Genomic DNA, 16,938 nt, shown 5'->3' on the forward strand with positions numbered 1-16,938 from the left:
AGGGCTTAATTTTTTTTTACAATTTAAGGGATCAAACTATAAAAGGGCACATATGGTAAAACTAAGGGTTAAATGCTAATTGAAGTTCTAAATTTGTTAATTGAGTCTTGAACATACTCATACCAATCTTTGAATTTGAATATTGAATATATATATATATATATATATATATATATATATATATAAACTAGTGGATATGTATGTGAGATAGGAGTTAGGATCCGAGGAGAAGCTTGCATTCAGAAAAATATATATTATTGTGGAGCTTGCATTTCTAAAGCGCAAAACCAATTTACCAAATATGGTTGATTTTAGTAAATTTTAAATCACTATTTTTTTTCTCTTTTATTTTTAATTTTTTTTTTGTATAAGAGAAATGAATCGGATAAAGTGCTAACAAAAGAATCTCATGAAAGGTAGTTCAATTGGTCAGAGCACTACCTTGTCAAGGCGGAAGCTGCGAGTTTGAGACCTAAAGGAAGTAAACCGCTAAGGTTCACTTCTTGATCGTTTCTCCTAAATGTCAACTTTTCTAAAAAGTAATGCTTCAAAACCATCTTAAAGATAGTGGTTTAACTTGATTTGCTAGTTGAAAATTTCAAATATATTTTTAATGATATTGCAAATGAAGCAAATCGTAGCAATAAAGTACTCAACTAGTGTAGTGCTTCTAAGGAATTTGATTCATGGAGGACCCCTAAGCCTTCCCTCAAGCTAGTTAAAGCTTATATATGATTGATGCAAAATCTACCATCATGTTTGAAGTTGTCCCCAGGAATTCAGAAAACCTCTCTAAGTATTAGTTTCATTATTCAACGAGTCTCCCTAATCTAACTAGCATTGGATTCCCTTTGGAACTACCATCAACATTGAGCTTCATCCAACTAGTGGAAGGACATTGCCAACTAATTATGATTCCTTTATGATTTTGATGCTGGATGATGGCAAAGCCAAATGCTTGTTTGCAATCACTCAATAACCTTTTTAAATATTGAATCTAACCTAAAACAGTAAATTGTTACCATCAATAACATCACAAAAACTTTCCAAGTTATCTCCTTGATATTTATATGCAAGGGTGGGCTTGCATTTATATTCCTAAACTAAATATTTGAGGGTTGGGAAAAAATTATTATGAATCACATGAATGGAACAACAATTTAGATCTCTTAACCGCTTGGATAGGGGTGACAAAACGGGTCCAGACCAGATGGGTCACCCGTGTCCCATTCGATTAAAACGGGTTCGAATTTATGGAAATCATCCGTTTTTTAATGGAAATCCTCCTCCTCCTCCTCCTCCTTCAAACGAGAGAGACTGATTGAGAGATGAGAGATTTGCTCTTGATAATTTATTTACTTTAAAATTTTAAAATAATTAAATTATTTTTTAAATGGGTAACCCGTTACCCGCCCATTTAATAAACGGGCGTGTTAGGGTTTACAGAGTCATGACCCATTTAATCCCTACTTGTTTACGACCTGACTCGTTTAGGACCCGACCCGTTTCCAACCTGCCCAGACCCGGCTCATGAACCCATTTTGCCACCCCTACTCTTGGACAATCTCAAAGCATATGAATAATGCTCTTCACTTCCTTTGTTATCATTTATGAAGACCTGAAAATAAAATTTTCAATTCATTTGATTTTCATTGGTAAGAAGCCTTCTTTATATTTAAATGTAAGATGAGGCTAACATCATTTCTTAAATTTTAGAAGGTGAAGTGTTTTTGGCAAGTCTCATAAGAATTTTATATATTTTTATATGGGTCTTGGCCTCTTTACCACATACCTGTAAAGATTTTAAAATTTATATCTTTACACAAGAAAAAATGGATGGATTATTAAATGATTTTGTTTATAAGGCTAATTTTCTTCTAGCATCACCACTTTTTTTTTTAAGATGGTATAAAGAATATTATTAATGTGCCCAAGTCAACATTAAAAATATAAAATCTCATCAATATGTAATAAAAAAAAAATGCAAATCTACTATACCAATAACCAAATGTATGCCTTTAAATACTTTTTTTTTTTTTTGTTCAAAGCTACTTCTAAAAGTCTAATAGATAGGGTGATAAATCTCTTCTTTAAACTTTCATGGATCCCAAAAAAAAAAAAAAAAAAAGAAGAAAATTAATGGACATGTAAAAATTTAAACTTAGAATTTTTATTTTTGCTCTAAATTTATGGTTTTAATTAATAAATGGCCTGTAAAATTTAAAATTATTTAAATTTCAAGCATAGAAAAGAAATGACTAGTATTCTGTACTAGTCATTTAAAATTTAAGATTTGAACCATTGAAATCAAAATTTCAAACCCAATTCATGAATTGAAATGATGCCAAACAAAATATAGATCATTTAAGCCAAACCAAACATATTTTTTCTATTTAGCACACAAATTAAGACCAGACTACCAGCATAAAATGAAAACACAATGATCATAATGGACAGTGTGGACCTCAGCATAGTCATTGGGCAAGCTACAACAAAACAAAAACAGTTAAAGTTACAATTTGAGGGGACGATGTGCATTTGGCTCTCAAAAAAGATTCTATTGTCAACCATAAGCCTAAGTAGAAATCATTTTTGAAACACAGGAGAAATTCAGCAAAGATCATTTTTGAAGGGTTCCAAGTAAAATAAGGGTTCCAAGGAAAATAATCACCCACTTTTCAGTGAACATGATCTCAGGTGACACCCTCCCCACCTACCTTGTGTAGAGGCATGAAAACTCAATCCCAAACCTAAAACCAAACCCTAATCTAAACCCCCATCTCTAAATAACACCTCTCTTTCTTTCCCTCTCTTCTTTATTTTCTTCTCTCATTTAATTATTTTTGCTAGGCCCTGGTTCTTGCCTTAGCTGTGGGCATGCATAGACTGATGAGTGATGACCAACCCCTATAGTCTACCCCTACTCTGCTTTTGGGCTGTGACCCACCGCCATGTGGGCCCGCAAGCAAAACCCCGCTGCATTCCCTCACCTTTGAGCCCCCAACGCTCTCATCATCTCCTCCCCTCAATCATTGGATCGCATGTTGAGATCAAGCATGGGTGCCACGTGAACGGCTGAAAACAAGGGTGCATCAGTTTCACAATGTTTCCGCCCACACCTTTACTTTGAAAAGGACAAGGCCTGGTGGCGTCCTGCACTCCATCGTCTCTCTCTCTCAAAGAAAAGATTGCATGTGTAGGAAAGCAATAATCTGCAATTCCAAAGGCGAGCGTGCAGGGAAGCTAAATTATAGAAAAGGTGAAAGACATTTTGGGTTTTGTAAAACAAAGAAGAACCATGCTATGGATTCATACAAGGGGTGCTCCCTTTCTGATTCGTGAACCGTTGGATGATGTTTCGACGGCCGTGATCCCATTTTCAGTGTATTTGAGGTAAAATCCTGGTTGTGATTTGATTTTGAATCAGGACTGTACATATAATGGACTAGATCACTAACACAGTCAACACTCCTTTCAGCTTTCCCAAAAAGAGAACCTCAAACTCTCAAAGGGCTCCCCCCACCACTCCCACACTTCCAGTTTTCCTTCCCTCTCTCTCTCTTCCTCTGGTTTGTTCATGGCGGTTCTGAAGCATCACTCTCTCAACATTTCTGTAGTCTTCTTCTTCTTCTTCTTCTTCTTCTTCATGGGTTTGTTTTATGTTGGTCTCTCGGAGTCCATGTCCTCTGCTTCAGATGTTGATCTTATCTTGGGGGAGATCAAAGCTTCGCTGCGGGGAAACTCAGAGAATCTCCTGCTAACGTCATGGAACTCCTCTGTTCCTCTCTGCCAATGGCGAGGACTCAAATGGGCTTTCTCCAATGGTTCTCCTCTCCTCTGCAACGACCTCTCTTCTCCTCAGTGGACCAACCTGTCCCTTTACAGAGACCCCTCGCTTCATCTTCTCTCTGTACAGCTCCCATCTGCGAACCTCACTGGAACAATTCCGAGAGAACTGAGTGAGCTCTCCACACTTCAAAGCCTTTATTTGGGCGTCAACTCGTTGTCTGGTACTGTACCACTTGAGCTTGGGTACAGCTCTTCTCTCTCTGATATTGATTTGGGTCACAATTTGTTGACTGGGTCCTTTCCGCCATCGCTTTGGAATCTCTGCGATGGGCTCGTCTCGCTTCGGCTTCACGGTAATTCTCTATCTGGGACTCTTCCTGAGCCTGCATTACCTAACTCTACTTGCAAGAATTTGCAGGTTCTTGATTTGGGTACGAACAAATTCTCCGGGGAGTTTCCTGAATTTATAACTAGGCTTAGTACTCTCAACGAACTTGATCTTAGTGACAATATGTTTGTGGGTTCAATTCCAGAGGGTTTGGCTGGTTTAAAACTTGAGAAATTGAACCTTTCTCACAATAATTTTAGTGGAGAGTTGCTGGGTTTTGGTGAATCGAGGTATGGCGTGGAGGTTTTTGAAGGAAACAATCCTGAACTTTGTGGGTCTCCTTTGGGGAGTTGCAGGAGAAGCTCTGGATTGAGCTCTGGTGCCATTGCGGGTATTGTGATCAGTTTGATGACAGGAGCGGTGGTTTTGGTGTCGTTGTTGATTGGGTATGTGCAGGGAAAGAAGAGGAAGGACAGCGAAGAAAATGAAGATGAATTGGACGATGTAGAAGATGATGAAAATGGTGGTGGAGCTGGTGAGGGAAAGCTTATATTGTTTCAGGGTGGGGAGCATTTGACTTTGGAAGATGTTTTGAATGCAACAGGACAAGTTATGGAGAAGACGAACTATGGAACAGTTTATAAGGCAAAGCTTTCTGATGGTGGAAATATTGCTTTGAGGTTGCTTAGAGAAGGTAGTTGCAAGGACAGGAGTTCGTGTTTACCAGTGGTAAAGCAGCTGGGCAGGATTCGCCATGAAAATTTGATCTCGTTGAGAGCCTTCTATCAGGGGAAAAGAGGGGAGAAGCTCCTTATTTATGACTATCTTCCTAACAAATCCCTCCATGATCTTTTACACGGTAAGTGAGAGTTTATTTTGCTGTCTGAATTTAATTGATTTTCCCAAAGTAGCTTATAATAGAGAATAACAGTCTTTCAAAGAAGTTATATTTCTCTGCTACTGTACAATAAGCATACAAAACTAAAGTCTCTTTATTTCTGTAGGCACCCTATTTCTGTTCAAATATTGGAAGCATTGTGAAAAAAAAAAAAAACAAGGATTACACAGTTCATCGCATTTTTCTGCACTTTTAAGGGAAAAAACATTCGGAAGTCTCACTAGTTAAAGATTTTTGGAACATGGAATTGTGTAAGCTGTCCCAATGGGTATTTGGATGAAAAGAAGAAGAGTGAACTCCTCTTCTATGCACTGTTGTGTAGTACCCATGCGGTGCATGCTTAAATATTTGCCACATAATAGCAAGACATTAATGCGGAGTTAATTGACGTGGAATTGCTTTAAATGCTTTTTTTTTTTGCCTATTATGTGGTAGAATTGTAACATGTCAAGTGCCTCTGCCTGTGCCACTGCATATTAGAGGGTTGGAGGCTGAAAAAAGTTGCTATGTTAAGATCCCTACATCTAATGACAAGCAATTTTTCATAGGACTGCCCTCATCCTTTTGATGCCCTCTGTTTGAAGAGTTGTACCCAAAATTACTTTCAAAAAAGCACTCTATTTAGAACAAGCAACAAAGACTTCTAGTTCCCAAATTGTGGTCCTCCTCTTCTCAATTTGGGTAACATACATATTTCCATATTCCATAACTGATGATGCCTTCTTTTCTGTTGGTAATTGTTAAGTATAACCAGTGCGCTTATAAAGGATACAAAAATTTGTACACTGTAACTTCATTTCTTTGAAGGATCCTATATTTTATTACCTTGGCCCAAGCATGGATAGGTGAATCATGATTTACAGCCTCAATTATTGGACCATTTGGTTTCAGGCCTATCATGGCCCATTGTGGTAAACTATTTTGATAACTATTGTTTTTTATATTAAAAATAGTTTTAAAAAATTTTATATGGTTTATGTTTCTTTGATGTTAATTATTATTATTATTATTATTATATGGCTAAGCTAGGTATATCATTGTGTTTTTATGTCAATGCGCGGATTGTAGTTGTTTCACTCATTAGACTTAATGCTCATCCAAAAGCCTGCCCGATTTATTGGCTCCTTTGATCCTAGCGAAATGAGAATCTAAATTGTTGTTCGTTTGCTTGTCAATAAGCTTAATGATAGTGGTGTGAACAAACCAAATTATGCTGTTTGTTTGCTTGAGCCTGGCTCGGATCACTAGGATTGGAGCTCAGGTGTGCAATAGGTGCTTGACTTGAGCTATGTTGCTTCTTGATGCTGGATTTGCAAATTGCAAATATTTTGATCAAGATCTAATGTTTGTTCTCTGATGCTGCTTGCTGCTCCAATATACTTTTGTCTTTATATTGTTTGTTAACTTTTACATTTCTAGCATCTTCTATGTTTAAACTTCCAAGGATTTTCTTGCCAAACTTTGTGATGCTTCCTTGCGTTCACCAGCTTAATTAAGCAGTGTCTGGTTGTGCTTAACCATTTGGGTTGCTTATTGTATCTTCTTTAATAAGAGAAGTTGGCAGATGAGCAAAGTCTAAGCTATTTGCAGGCAGCTATGTTCAAATCATATGCCAAAAGATGTCTATACTATGATGACTATAAAATGATGATGAAAAAACACCTGACCTCTCTTGAAGTTCAAGAAATGACAGCATCCTCCCGTGGCATTTAAATATAACTAGAAAAGTGGCCATGCTTCGTACGAGGCCAATTTAAGCAAAAAAAAAAAAATGCAATTTGATCAAAGATGGAAAAAAAATCCTCATCGATCGAAACCCTGCCCGAGCTGAAATGCCCCAAACCTAACTGGGTCAAGTATAATTGTGCCATGTGGCAATCTTGGAAGGAAGCAAAACCAAATTTAATATATGCCACAAATTATAGATGACACTTCTACCTCTATGTTAATTGCTTCTATATGTGGTGTGCTTATATTAGAAATGAATTTGAGTCTCTAAATGGTTAGTGGAAGATGCCTATTGCCCAAGAGGGAAAAACCTCACGTCATTCTTGGATGAATTTGCTAGAGTTAGAGAAAGGAAATGTAAAGATTTAGGCAATGTAGAATGTATAAAGGACGAGAATGATAATGTCTTAATTAGAGTAGAACACATAAAAAAGAGGTGGCAGAAATACTTTGATAAGTTGTTTAATGAAAACTAAAATGAAAGATTGAAATTGGAAGTGACAAATGAGGAGAAGACTAAAAACAGGAGATTTATTTGCAAAATTATAGTCCTTGAAGTTAAGATGACATTAAAAAAAATGAAGAGTGAGAAATCTATAGGACCAGATAAAATACCAATTGAAGTTTGGAAATATTTAGGGGATAAAGGAATTACTAGGTTAACTAATCTATTCAACACTATTATAAAACCCAAGAAAATGCTAGAAGAATGGAGGAAAAGTATGTTAGTATCTTTGTACGAAAACAAAGGCGATATTCAAAGCTGTAATAACAATCGTGGAATTAAAATTATGAGTCATGTGATGAAATAATGGAAAAGGGTAATTGAACATAGAATAAGATTGGAAACGAAAATTTCAGAAAATCAATTTTGTTTTATGCAGGAGAGATCAATAATAGAAGCTATTTATCTTTCAAGAAGTTTAATGGAAGAGTTTAGGGAAAAGAAGGACTTGCATATGATTTTTATTGATCTAGAGAAAGCTTATGATAGGTACCTAGGGAAGTTCTTTGGTGGGTATTAAAAAAGAAGGGAGTTTGTAGTAGATATATGGAGGTCATTAAGGATATGTATGATAGAGTAGTGACTAGCGCTAGGATGGTAGGAAGAGGTTGTAGAGAGTTTCCAATCACAATAGGTGTACATCAAGGTTCTACTTTGAGTCTTTATCTTTTTTACTTTAGTAATTGATGAAATAACTAGGAATATTTAAAATGAGATCCCTTGGTGGATGTTGTTTGCAGAACATATTGTGTTAATTGATGATAGTAGAAGCGGAGTGGAGTCTAACTTAGAATTTTGGAGAGCTACATTAGGATCTAAAGGGTTTAGGATAAGTAGAAATAAGATAGAATATATGAAATGTAATTTCAATAATGTAAGGAGTAGCAATAGAGAGAAGATTAAATTAGATATCAAGAGATTAATAGCATTGATAGATTTAGATATCTTGGATCTATTATGCAAGTTGAAGGGGAAATTGAAGAAGATGTAGTAGGTAGAATTAAAGGTGGATTAAAATGGAGGAGTGCGTCAAATGTGTTGTGTGATCGTAGAATACTCTTAAAATTAAAGGGAAAGTTTTATAAGACGGCTATAAGGCCAACTATGCTTTGGGCAACTAAAAAATATGTACAAAAAATGAAAGTTGTCGAGATGTGTATGCTAAGGTGGATGGCTTGTTTAACATTAAAAGATAAAGTAAGAAATGAGCATATGCGCAATAATTTAGGTATAACACCAGTTGAAAACAACGTAAGGGAGGTGCTGCTTAGATGGTTTGGGCATTTGAAATGTAGACCTAGTAGAGCACCTGTGAGGAGTGAGTTAGTTATTATTTCTGGCATGCAAAGGGGTAGAGGTAGGCCTAAATGAGATAGTGAGGAAAGATTTAATAGGCCATAATCTAATAGAGGAAAACGCTTTGGATCGGGTGAATTGGTGGGAAAATATTCATCTAGCCAGCTCCATTTAGTGGGACTTAAGGCTTGTTGTTGTTGTTGCCATTCTTGGATGAGTTTCAATTAAAACACCAACACTAGTCAGTGCAAAGCTGTGCTTTTGATAGGTGCATGTGCAGAAAAGATGACGCATGCTTGTACAAACACGTCTTGAGTATTTACTACGGGGCTTCGTTTCTCCAAAAGCTTTTGCAACTTAGATGTATGTTAGTAAATTCAGTTGTGATTCCAAGACCTTACATCAGTGGAGGCAGTTACTTGTGCATCAAACTCTTTTTTGTAATATTAAATTTTAAAAAACATTCAAAACATTCATTATCACACACTATGACAAATAACATCAATTTAGCCATAACGCTCGAGTAATCAAGGCTGCAATTTTTATTGGGTCCATTAGGTGGCTTTAGTTAGTAATTTAGAGGATAAAATGTACTGTATTTGAAGAAAAAAAGTGTCCATAGGCCTTAGGGACTTAGGTTTTTTGTTTATTTATGAAGTTTATTAAGGCTAGGCTTCACGAGGGACCATCAATACCCTTTCTTAAGTTCACCCTACTCTTTTCCAAAGTTTCAACATTAAACTTCTAGTATGAAAGTGCCATGATCAAATGGTTGGGATGTTGCATAAGAAATGCAAGGGTTATAAGTTACAATTTTTTTAAAAAATTTCTAAAATATCATAAAATATACCAGCATTACCCCTGTACTTTCATCAGGTTAAAAATTTATGTAACTTTTTCTCATATACACATGCCGGTTAAAAAGAGTGTTTAAATCTCAGTGCGGGGCAGTTGTCTATGCAGAGATGCACATAGCTCCACCCATGTGTAATTTTAGAGGTAACATATCAGTTATCTTGTGCTTTTATGGGAGTTGTTGAGCAAACTGTGGGGGTATGTGTTAGCATATTATAAAAGCAAGGTAGGTTAGTGCAATTTTCTAAAGGAAAGGGAGGTCCATCTCTTTTTGACGAACTTGATGAAGGTTAGTCATTTTGCTAGGCTATGACAAAAGATGTAATTTTCTGTTTACTTCATCTTTATGAGCATAGTGGTCCAAAACCAATTGCACCGTATTACATTCTAATATAATCTGAACAAAATTTGGTATCACTGCATTTCCTTTTGCAAACTTTCCGGATTAGTAGATATGAGGCTTGATTGGTTTATTTGCGAAGTTTAACACGGTTGACTTGTATACTTTTGATTTATGTCCTAGATCCATATCTCCACTTCCTCCCTGAAAGGGTGGAAAAAACAATCAGCTCCTATACTGTGGGAATCAAATGCTCAGGCCAACACTTCTGATTGCTTTCAATTTTTGTGCTGATATAAGCCCTTTTTTGCTTTTGTTTTTGTTTTTGGCATGAGAAAAAGGAAAGGATGTGGCTATGTAATGAAAGAATGGACAAAGAGATAGATTAATCTATCGAGCAAAAGACGATGTAAAAAAGTTTACTGATAATGGCTTTTGAGTTACTCTTGAATGCTAGAGTCATTAGAAAATTCATTCCATGAGTTTAACACAAGTTACAGGTACAACACAAATAAGTTCTTCTTGCTTGATATGGTATTTTACATATTGCTCTTCATATTTTTCTCCTGTGGAAGAATTTTCAGGGGGAGGAGGGTTGGGGGGAGGGGGTTGCTCTGCACTTTTGCTCGATGCCATAAAAGTTCAATTCACAACTTAATCCTATATGAACAATATAAAGCAACTTTTGATCCCTCAGAAAACGAAAAGTAAATTTTCCTCAAAATGCTAAGAGCTGTAATTTTGGAAATCAAAAAGGATTATGATAAATCCTACTTGATTTTAAGATGGCTCATAGATTGTTTGACTGCTTCCACAGCTTTGATGTTATTTCTCAGATTATGGGGATTTATCTTGTTCTTATTTGGAAATTTTATACTGGTTGAATTCAGAAACTAAAGGAGGAAAGCCAATGCTGAACTGGGCTCGTCGACACAAGATTGCATTAGGTGTTGCCAGAGGACTTGCATTTCTTCATGCAGGGCTTGAAACGCCAATTATTCATGGGAATGTGAGATCAAGAAATGTACTTGTGGATGAATTTTTTGCAGCCAGGCTGACCGAGTTTGGGCTTGACAAGCTAGTCGTTCCAGCTATCGCTGATGAAATGGTGGCACTTGCAAAAACGGATGGCTACAAGGCACCAGAGCTTCAAAAGATGAAGAAATGCAGCTCCCGGACAGATGTTTATGCATTTGGGATACTGTTGTTGGAGATTTTAATTGGGAAGAAACCTGGAAAGAATGGGAGAGGAAGTGATTTTGTGGATTTGCCTTCAATGGTGAAAGTGGCCGTTTTGGAGGAGACAACAATGGAGGTTTTTGATGTGGAGGTATTGAAGGGAATAAGGAGTCCGATGGAAGATGGGTTAGTGCAGGCGTTGAAGCTAGCAATGGGTTGCTGTGCTCCAGTGGCTTCAGTTAGACCCACCATGGATGAGGTTGTGAAGCAGTTGGAGGAGAATAGACCAAGGAACAGATCTGCTTTGTATAGCCCAACTGAAACAAGAAGTGAAATTGGTACCCCTTTTTGAGCTTTCTTTTCCGCATTTGCATCAGATTATGAGTCAGTTGTGTCTCTTTCTTGTTAAAGAGGAGAATTGTAGTGAATGTTGATAATGTTCATTTGAATGAATGTTGTATTTCCAAGGATGGGAATCAATTCTATTTGTAAACGTTCTGTTCACCATAACTATCATCTTTAAAGTAGTTCTTGAAATATTAGATATACGCAGAAGAGGAGCTGGACTTCATCAGTCTTGAGTTTGTTGTGTTAATGCTCCTCCGGCATGACTAGGGGTGTAATCGGTTTGATATGGTTGGGTTCTATGCCAAACCGAATACTGAAGTGAAATAGCAAGTTACTCATTTTACAAAACTGATACTGAACTGAAATAGTAAGTTATTCGTTTTACAAAATTGAATACCGAACCCGTGGTTTTTTGGTTTGGTTATTTAACTGAATAATTGAAAGTTTGAAATTATACAACCCATGGATCATATATCTGATTATTCATGCCTTTGCACGCAAAGGCAGGCCAAATCCACGGAAAGGTGTGAGGAGGGCTGCACAAGGTGAGCTTTCTACTCAAAATTCTCTGGGTACCAATGTGGGACAAGGGAGAAATGGGATCAGTTCCGTGCTGCTGGAAGATCCTCAAGCATTCCAGCGCCGACCTGCCCCTTGTTGGTGTCTGTCGATGCCCACTTTCGACAACCAGAGCTATGCGGCAACACGAGTAGGAGGAGGCGAGGCAACACATTAGTTAGAGGAGGTGAGTAGGCGGTTGTTGAGAGTGGATGCAGTGCAGCAGTGGTTCATGGCGGCGATGGAGATGGAGGGTTTTGGTGGGATACAACTAATGATTGGGATTAGAGGAATGCAGTACAGCAGTTCTGAGCATCAACGAGGATTTGTAGGAGCTGGGCAATGCACATATGAGTGTATAAAATTCTAGTCTCTAGCTTTTACCTCTAATAATCCTGTAATGGACTACATTTAAAAATTTTAATATTACTTGAAGTGAACAAAAATTATGACATTATTCTACTAAAAAAGTAAAAACGACGTGTATGTTATATATCAAAATTCCTATATATATAATTTATTTGGTTTTTTGGTTTGGTTTTGGGCTAGTTATTGAAATCGAAGCAGAAACAGAAACCGAAACCAGAATTTTTTATTTTGAAGAACCAAAACCGAAACCAAAACCTGAAAAATTCAAGCTGAAACATAGTTTAGTCCGGTTTTGAGTTGATTTTTGGTTTTTCGATAATTTTTATATACCCTGGGCATTATCACAGGTCTATGGGTAAGTATAACAGGCTGTATTCTCATTATCACCATTAGGTAACTAGTCATGCCCTAGGCCCAGAGGGGCATTCACCAAAGAAATTTGAGACCCAACTTGGGCTGCCTTCGGATATCTTCTATGTTTTCTTTCTTTTTTTTTTACTGGTCCTTTGAGGCCGATTTGGCTTGGGCTTTACAACAAAAATAATCTCCCTCTCATCTCATTTTTCTTATTTCTTTTATTTTGTTTTTAAAAAATTCAAATATGAGACTTCCAATATGGAGATTCTACGCTCTTAACAATTAAAATGACTTTTGGGTGGTGGCCTGCCTTATCTTGTTGATAGCATTAGCATACTTGGGCCATGCTTTTAATCTTTTTGAAACTCAAAATTTGTGGCCAGGCTGCACAGAATTTCTTTAGCAGCACCTGGAAACTAGAATTGTGGTTTTGGATTCCAAAATAGATGGTATTAGGCAGCGGGGATGGAACTTTAGATCAAGTTCGATCGAAATCTGTATTTAAAAAAAAAAATCAAAAAAAAAAAAAAAGAAGGGCGGTACCTCCATTTATTTATTGATAAATCCTTACTTTTGGCGGAGAGATACCGTGGTTACAAGACAATCAATGGGAGAAATAAAATACAAAACTTTAAAGGCCTCCCAAAAAATAACACCAAAATCCAGCCAAAAAACAGGGTTACAAGTCTAAGCAAAACAAAACGAAACAAGGACATACAAAACAAATCTCACACAACAAAACAAATAAAAGATAAACAACATAAAGTATAAACCAATACCAATAGGAAATCAGTTAAACATATCTCATAAAAGCCGTACCCATCTTCTCTAGTTTATACAACTCATTGATAACTCTAGAGAGTTGATTATTATTTGTAAACAAATTATTCCTTCTCATAGCACCTTGTCGAGGTAAGACATCTGTCACTTTGTTTCCTTCTCTATACCAATGCTTTATCGAAAAGTCTACTCCTCCAATAAACCAATAAGTTGTTCCCAAAAATCCCACAAATACCACAAGAAGCACCTATTAGATCTTATCCAATTTATTATAATATTTGAATCACAATCAATATCAATATTAGTATAACCCAAATATTTACAAATTTTTATTTTCTCTAGCAAAATTATCATATATTTGGGCAAAACTATGAGAATTTGCCGTCACTTTATGTAAAGCTTTAAGATCATGGGTGACTCTGACACCTTGGGCTCCTCTGAATAGGATAGGCTCCAATTTTAAGTGAAGCAGCATTACTACTACAACTACCACTACTACTACTAACTGCGGTGCCTTGTCGGGTAGTCATCATTATAGTAACAATTCTAACCCTCCATTTGTTTGCAAAATGAAAACAAAGTAGGAAATAAAATGAAATCAAAGTATGAATGGAATTGATTTTGAAATGTAATTACTGTATTTGCTTAGTAACATAAAATGACTATAACAATTCAGTTTCAATTTTTTTTAAAAATTTTATATTAATAAATGGCTTTTAAAAAATGAGAGTGGCCTCTCCAAAAATGGGGATAAGGCTTGCCAATATCCACCTCTCCAGACCCCATTCAAAGTGAGAGCCTTGTGCACTGAGTACGACTTCTAAAGTGGAATTAAAAATAAGTCTTCTTTTTTTTTTTTTATAAAACCCTTAATACATTTTTTTTTTGAATTTTTTTAATTATTGTTGTTCTTATGGTTATTATTATTTTAATAGTAATAAATATGATTATTAGTTGTTATAATTGTTATTGTAATTATTGTTAGTTGTTATTATTTTTATAACTATTGTTTGTTGTTGTTTTTGTTTGATTATTATTATTATTATTATTTTCATAAGAGTGATTATTAGTGTACTTATTTTTTTTTTCCATTTTTATTACTTTTATTATAATTATTATCCTTAAAATTATTATTATTATTATTATAATAAATATTACTCTTATTGCAATTATTATTAGTTTTTATTATTTTTGTTATAATAGTAATAATAATTAGTATTATCTGTATATTTTTTTGTTATTTTTAGAATATTTTTTTACTATAAATGAGTGGTCCATAAAATGAAGATTAATCCTAACTCATCTGAATTAGATTCACAATTCCCTGGTTCGCAAGAATTGTATCCTGGCTCACCTTTGATTTCGCAAACCAAACACAAGAATGCAATTCCATTCCCAAAATTTGATTCCATTTTAGACATAATTTCGCAAACCAAATGGGGGGTAAACATGTAATTTCCAGAATTGAAATGGAGGAAGTAGGTGAAGGCGATTGCAATTCCCTTTCACAATCAATGGCAATGACCTAACTCCTACTATGGAATAATACACTTCCCTATTGAATTTTAAGCTAGAACAACCTTATAATGTGCATATGATCAATGAAAAGCTCAAGCTCTGTAGATGACTCCTTGAGGCGTTAAGATTTGTCACCAAGAAAATAGATCAGTTTGTAAGGAACATCACAACACTAAATTGGAGGCATCTTCAGGAAATAATTCAGTATTGCATTGACAGTGTGGTTGTAGACAAAGCAGTCGCTTTAGCCATCTATGACCTTGTTATCTTCCTAAAGATGCTAGGCATTACAAAAAAAAGGTTTTTTAGTAACGAAATTATTAATAACGGAGCTAAAATTGTCACTAATAATGCATTTTTAGTGACGAAAATGAAATCGTCACTAATATTTTTGTCACTGAAAGTAGATTTTCCGTTCAAATTATTGTGAGAAAATATTAGCAACGATTTTTTGGTTATTAGTGATGAAAATTTTTGTCACTAATAATTATGTTTTAGTGACGATTTTTTTAAACCGTTACTAAAACTCTTACCCAGAAAACCCACTTTCTCCTTCGTTTCTTCGCGCTGATTTCCCTATGTCCATTTACCCTCTCGCTCGAAAATTTCTCCTTCCCTCTCCCAGCTCCCTCCTGCAAACCCCTCCTCCCTCTTTCCTACGCCGCCGATACCCATTGCCATCGACAAATGCTCACAGTCGCTAGAACCCCCAATATTTCTCCTTCCCTCTCCTAGCTCCTTTGCGCGAACCCCTCCTCCCTACACTGCCGCTACCCACTGCCACAACTGGACCAACTACATAGTCGCGACCTCCTCCCCCTGCATGCAACTGCCAGACCTGATTCCACCAGGTTTTGTTTTTGTTTTTATTTTTTTTTTGTTTTTCCTTTCAATTAATGTGTGAATAGCAGATATATTCGAATTATTCCTTTTTTATTGATGGATTTGTGCATATATAGAGGAATGGTAAATTTATTAATTAATTTTTCCATTTTATTTATTTGTTATTCCTTTGTTAATATTTCATTTAATTTTGTGAGTTGAATGTGTTGCGAGTGTAGACTAAAATAGTCATGGTTATGTTGTTTCCTTTATGAGTTTGTGTCGATATGGAATAATAATAGTTGTTGCAGCTGTGGCGGCTTCTAGAGCAACTTTCTCATTGTGATTGGATTGCTTCTTCGGTATATTTGCGTGTGTATGAAATAATAACAAGCTTCGTAGCTATGGCGGCTATTAGGGCAACCTTCTTGCTATGTTTGCATTCATTCATTGACAAGTTTGCATGAGAACTGAATAAAAGTTCAATAGCAGTAGCAGCAGCTATGGCGACTGCTAAGGTTTCTTGTTAGCCTAATAAGGCTTTTACCTCTTGTTTTGATGGTAACAAATGAAAGAAATGTTTAATATCATTGTGTGTTCAAGTAATGATGTTTTCAGAAATCTTAAAAAGCCAAAATCAACAAAGTTTCGAAAGATCACCAACAAGCTCAAAGGTGTATGATGTGTCATGAAGTAATCAAAACGGGAAGCTTAAAGACAGCTGAAGATGGAATGAACTCAAAGCTCAAAGATAACCACGAATTTTTCAAAGAACAAGAAGTGTTTAAATTGATTAGGAAATTGTTGGCCTTACAAGACTTAAAATCTTGTTACCTTATTTTGATGCTAACAAATAAGTGGAATTTAATGTATTTGTGTGAATAATGATATTTTAGGGCTCATATATGAGAAAGCAAGGTCAAAGTGCTTACAAGGATCAAATGAAGTTTAAATGAGTCAAAACATGAATTTAAAGATGATATATTAAAGCTTGAAGAAAAGATGGACTTAATCCAAGGACAAAGCATGAAGACTCAAGAACCTAGCATGTGTTTTAGAAAGTTTTATGTAAGTGCTTTAATGTTTAAAATATCGTTTGAAATATTATGAAGCTCTCATAAAATCAAAAGAAACTCAGAAATATATTTCTTAAAGAAACTCTAAAGAATGTTCTTAAAAAATCAATGAAAAGAAAGGTTTTTGAAAAAAGAAAAGTTTTTGAAAAACAGAAGGGCCAGGCGACTGTTCTATTGTGGTAGACGACTGCC

At 35.7% G+C, this 16,938-nt stretch overlaps 1 protein-coding gene across 1 annotated transcript; it reads left to right on the forward strand.

Annotated features, from left to right (window-relative positions):
- Positions 1–3,152: 3,152 nt before the first annotated feature.
- LOC131155538 (putative kinase-like protein TMKL1) lies at positions 3,153–11,411 on the forward strand. Its single transcript, XM_058108757.1, has 3 exons — positions 3,153–3,393; positions 3,479–4,976; positions 10,630–11,411. The coding sequence occupies exons 2-3, from the start codon at positions 3,578–3,580 to the stop codon at positions 11,268–11,270; spliced, it is 2,040 nt and encodes a 679-aa protein (XP_057964740.1). The 5' UTR covers positions 3,153–3,393; positions 3,479–3,577; the 3' UTR covers positions 11,271–11,411.
- The last annotated feature ends 5,527 nt before the right edge of the window (positions 11,412–16,938 follow it).

Source organism: Malania oleifera, chromosome 5 (genome assembly GCF_029873635.1).
Source record: "Malania oleifera isolate guangnan ecotype guangnan chromosome 5, ASM2987363v1, whole genome shotgun sequence".
Lineage (NCBI taxonomy): Eukaryota > Viridiplantae > Streptophyta > Magnoliopsida > Santalales > Ximeniaceae > Malania > Malania oleifera.

Bases quoted from the DNA above. Each gene is read 5' to 3' on its own strand.
- LOC131155538 (XM_058108757.1), top strand. From the start codon at position 3,578: ATGGCGGTTCTGAAGCATCACTCTCTCAACATTTCTGTAGTCTTCTTC. The intron at 4,977-10,629 runs GTAAGTGAGAGT...GGTTGAATTCAG, and splicing joins CCTCCATGATCTTTTACACG to AAACTAAAGGAGGAAAGCCA.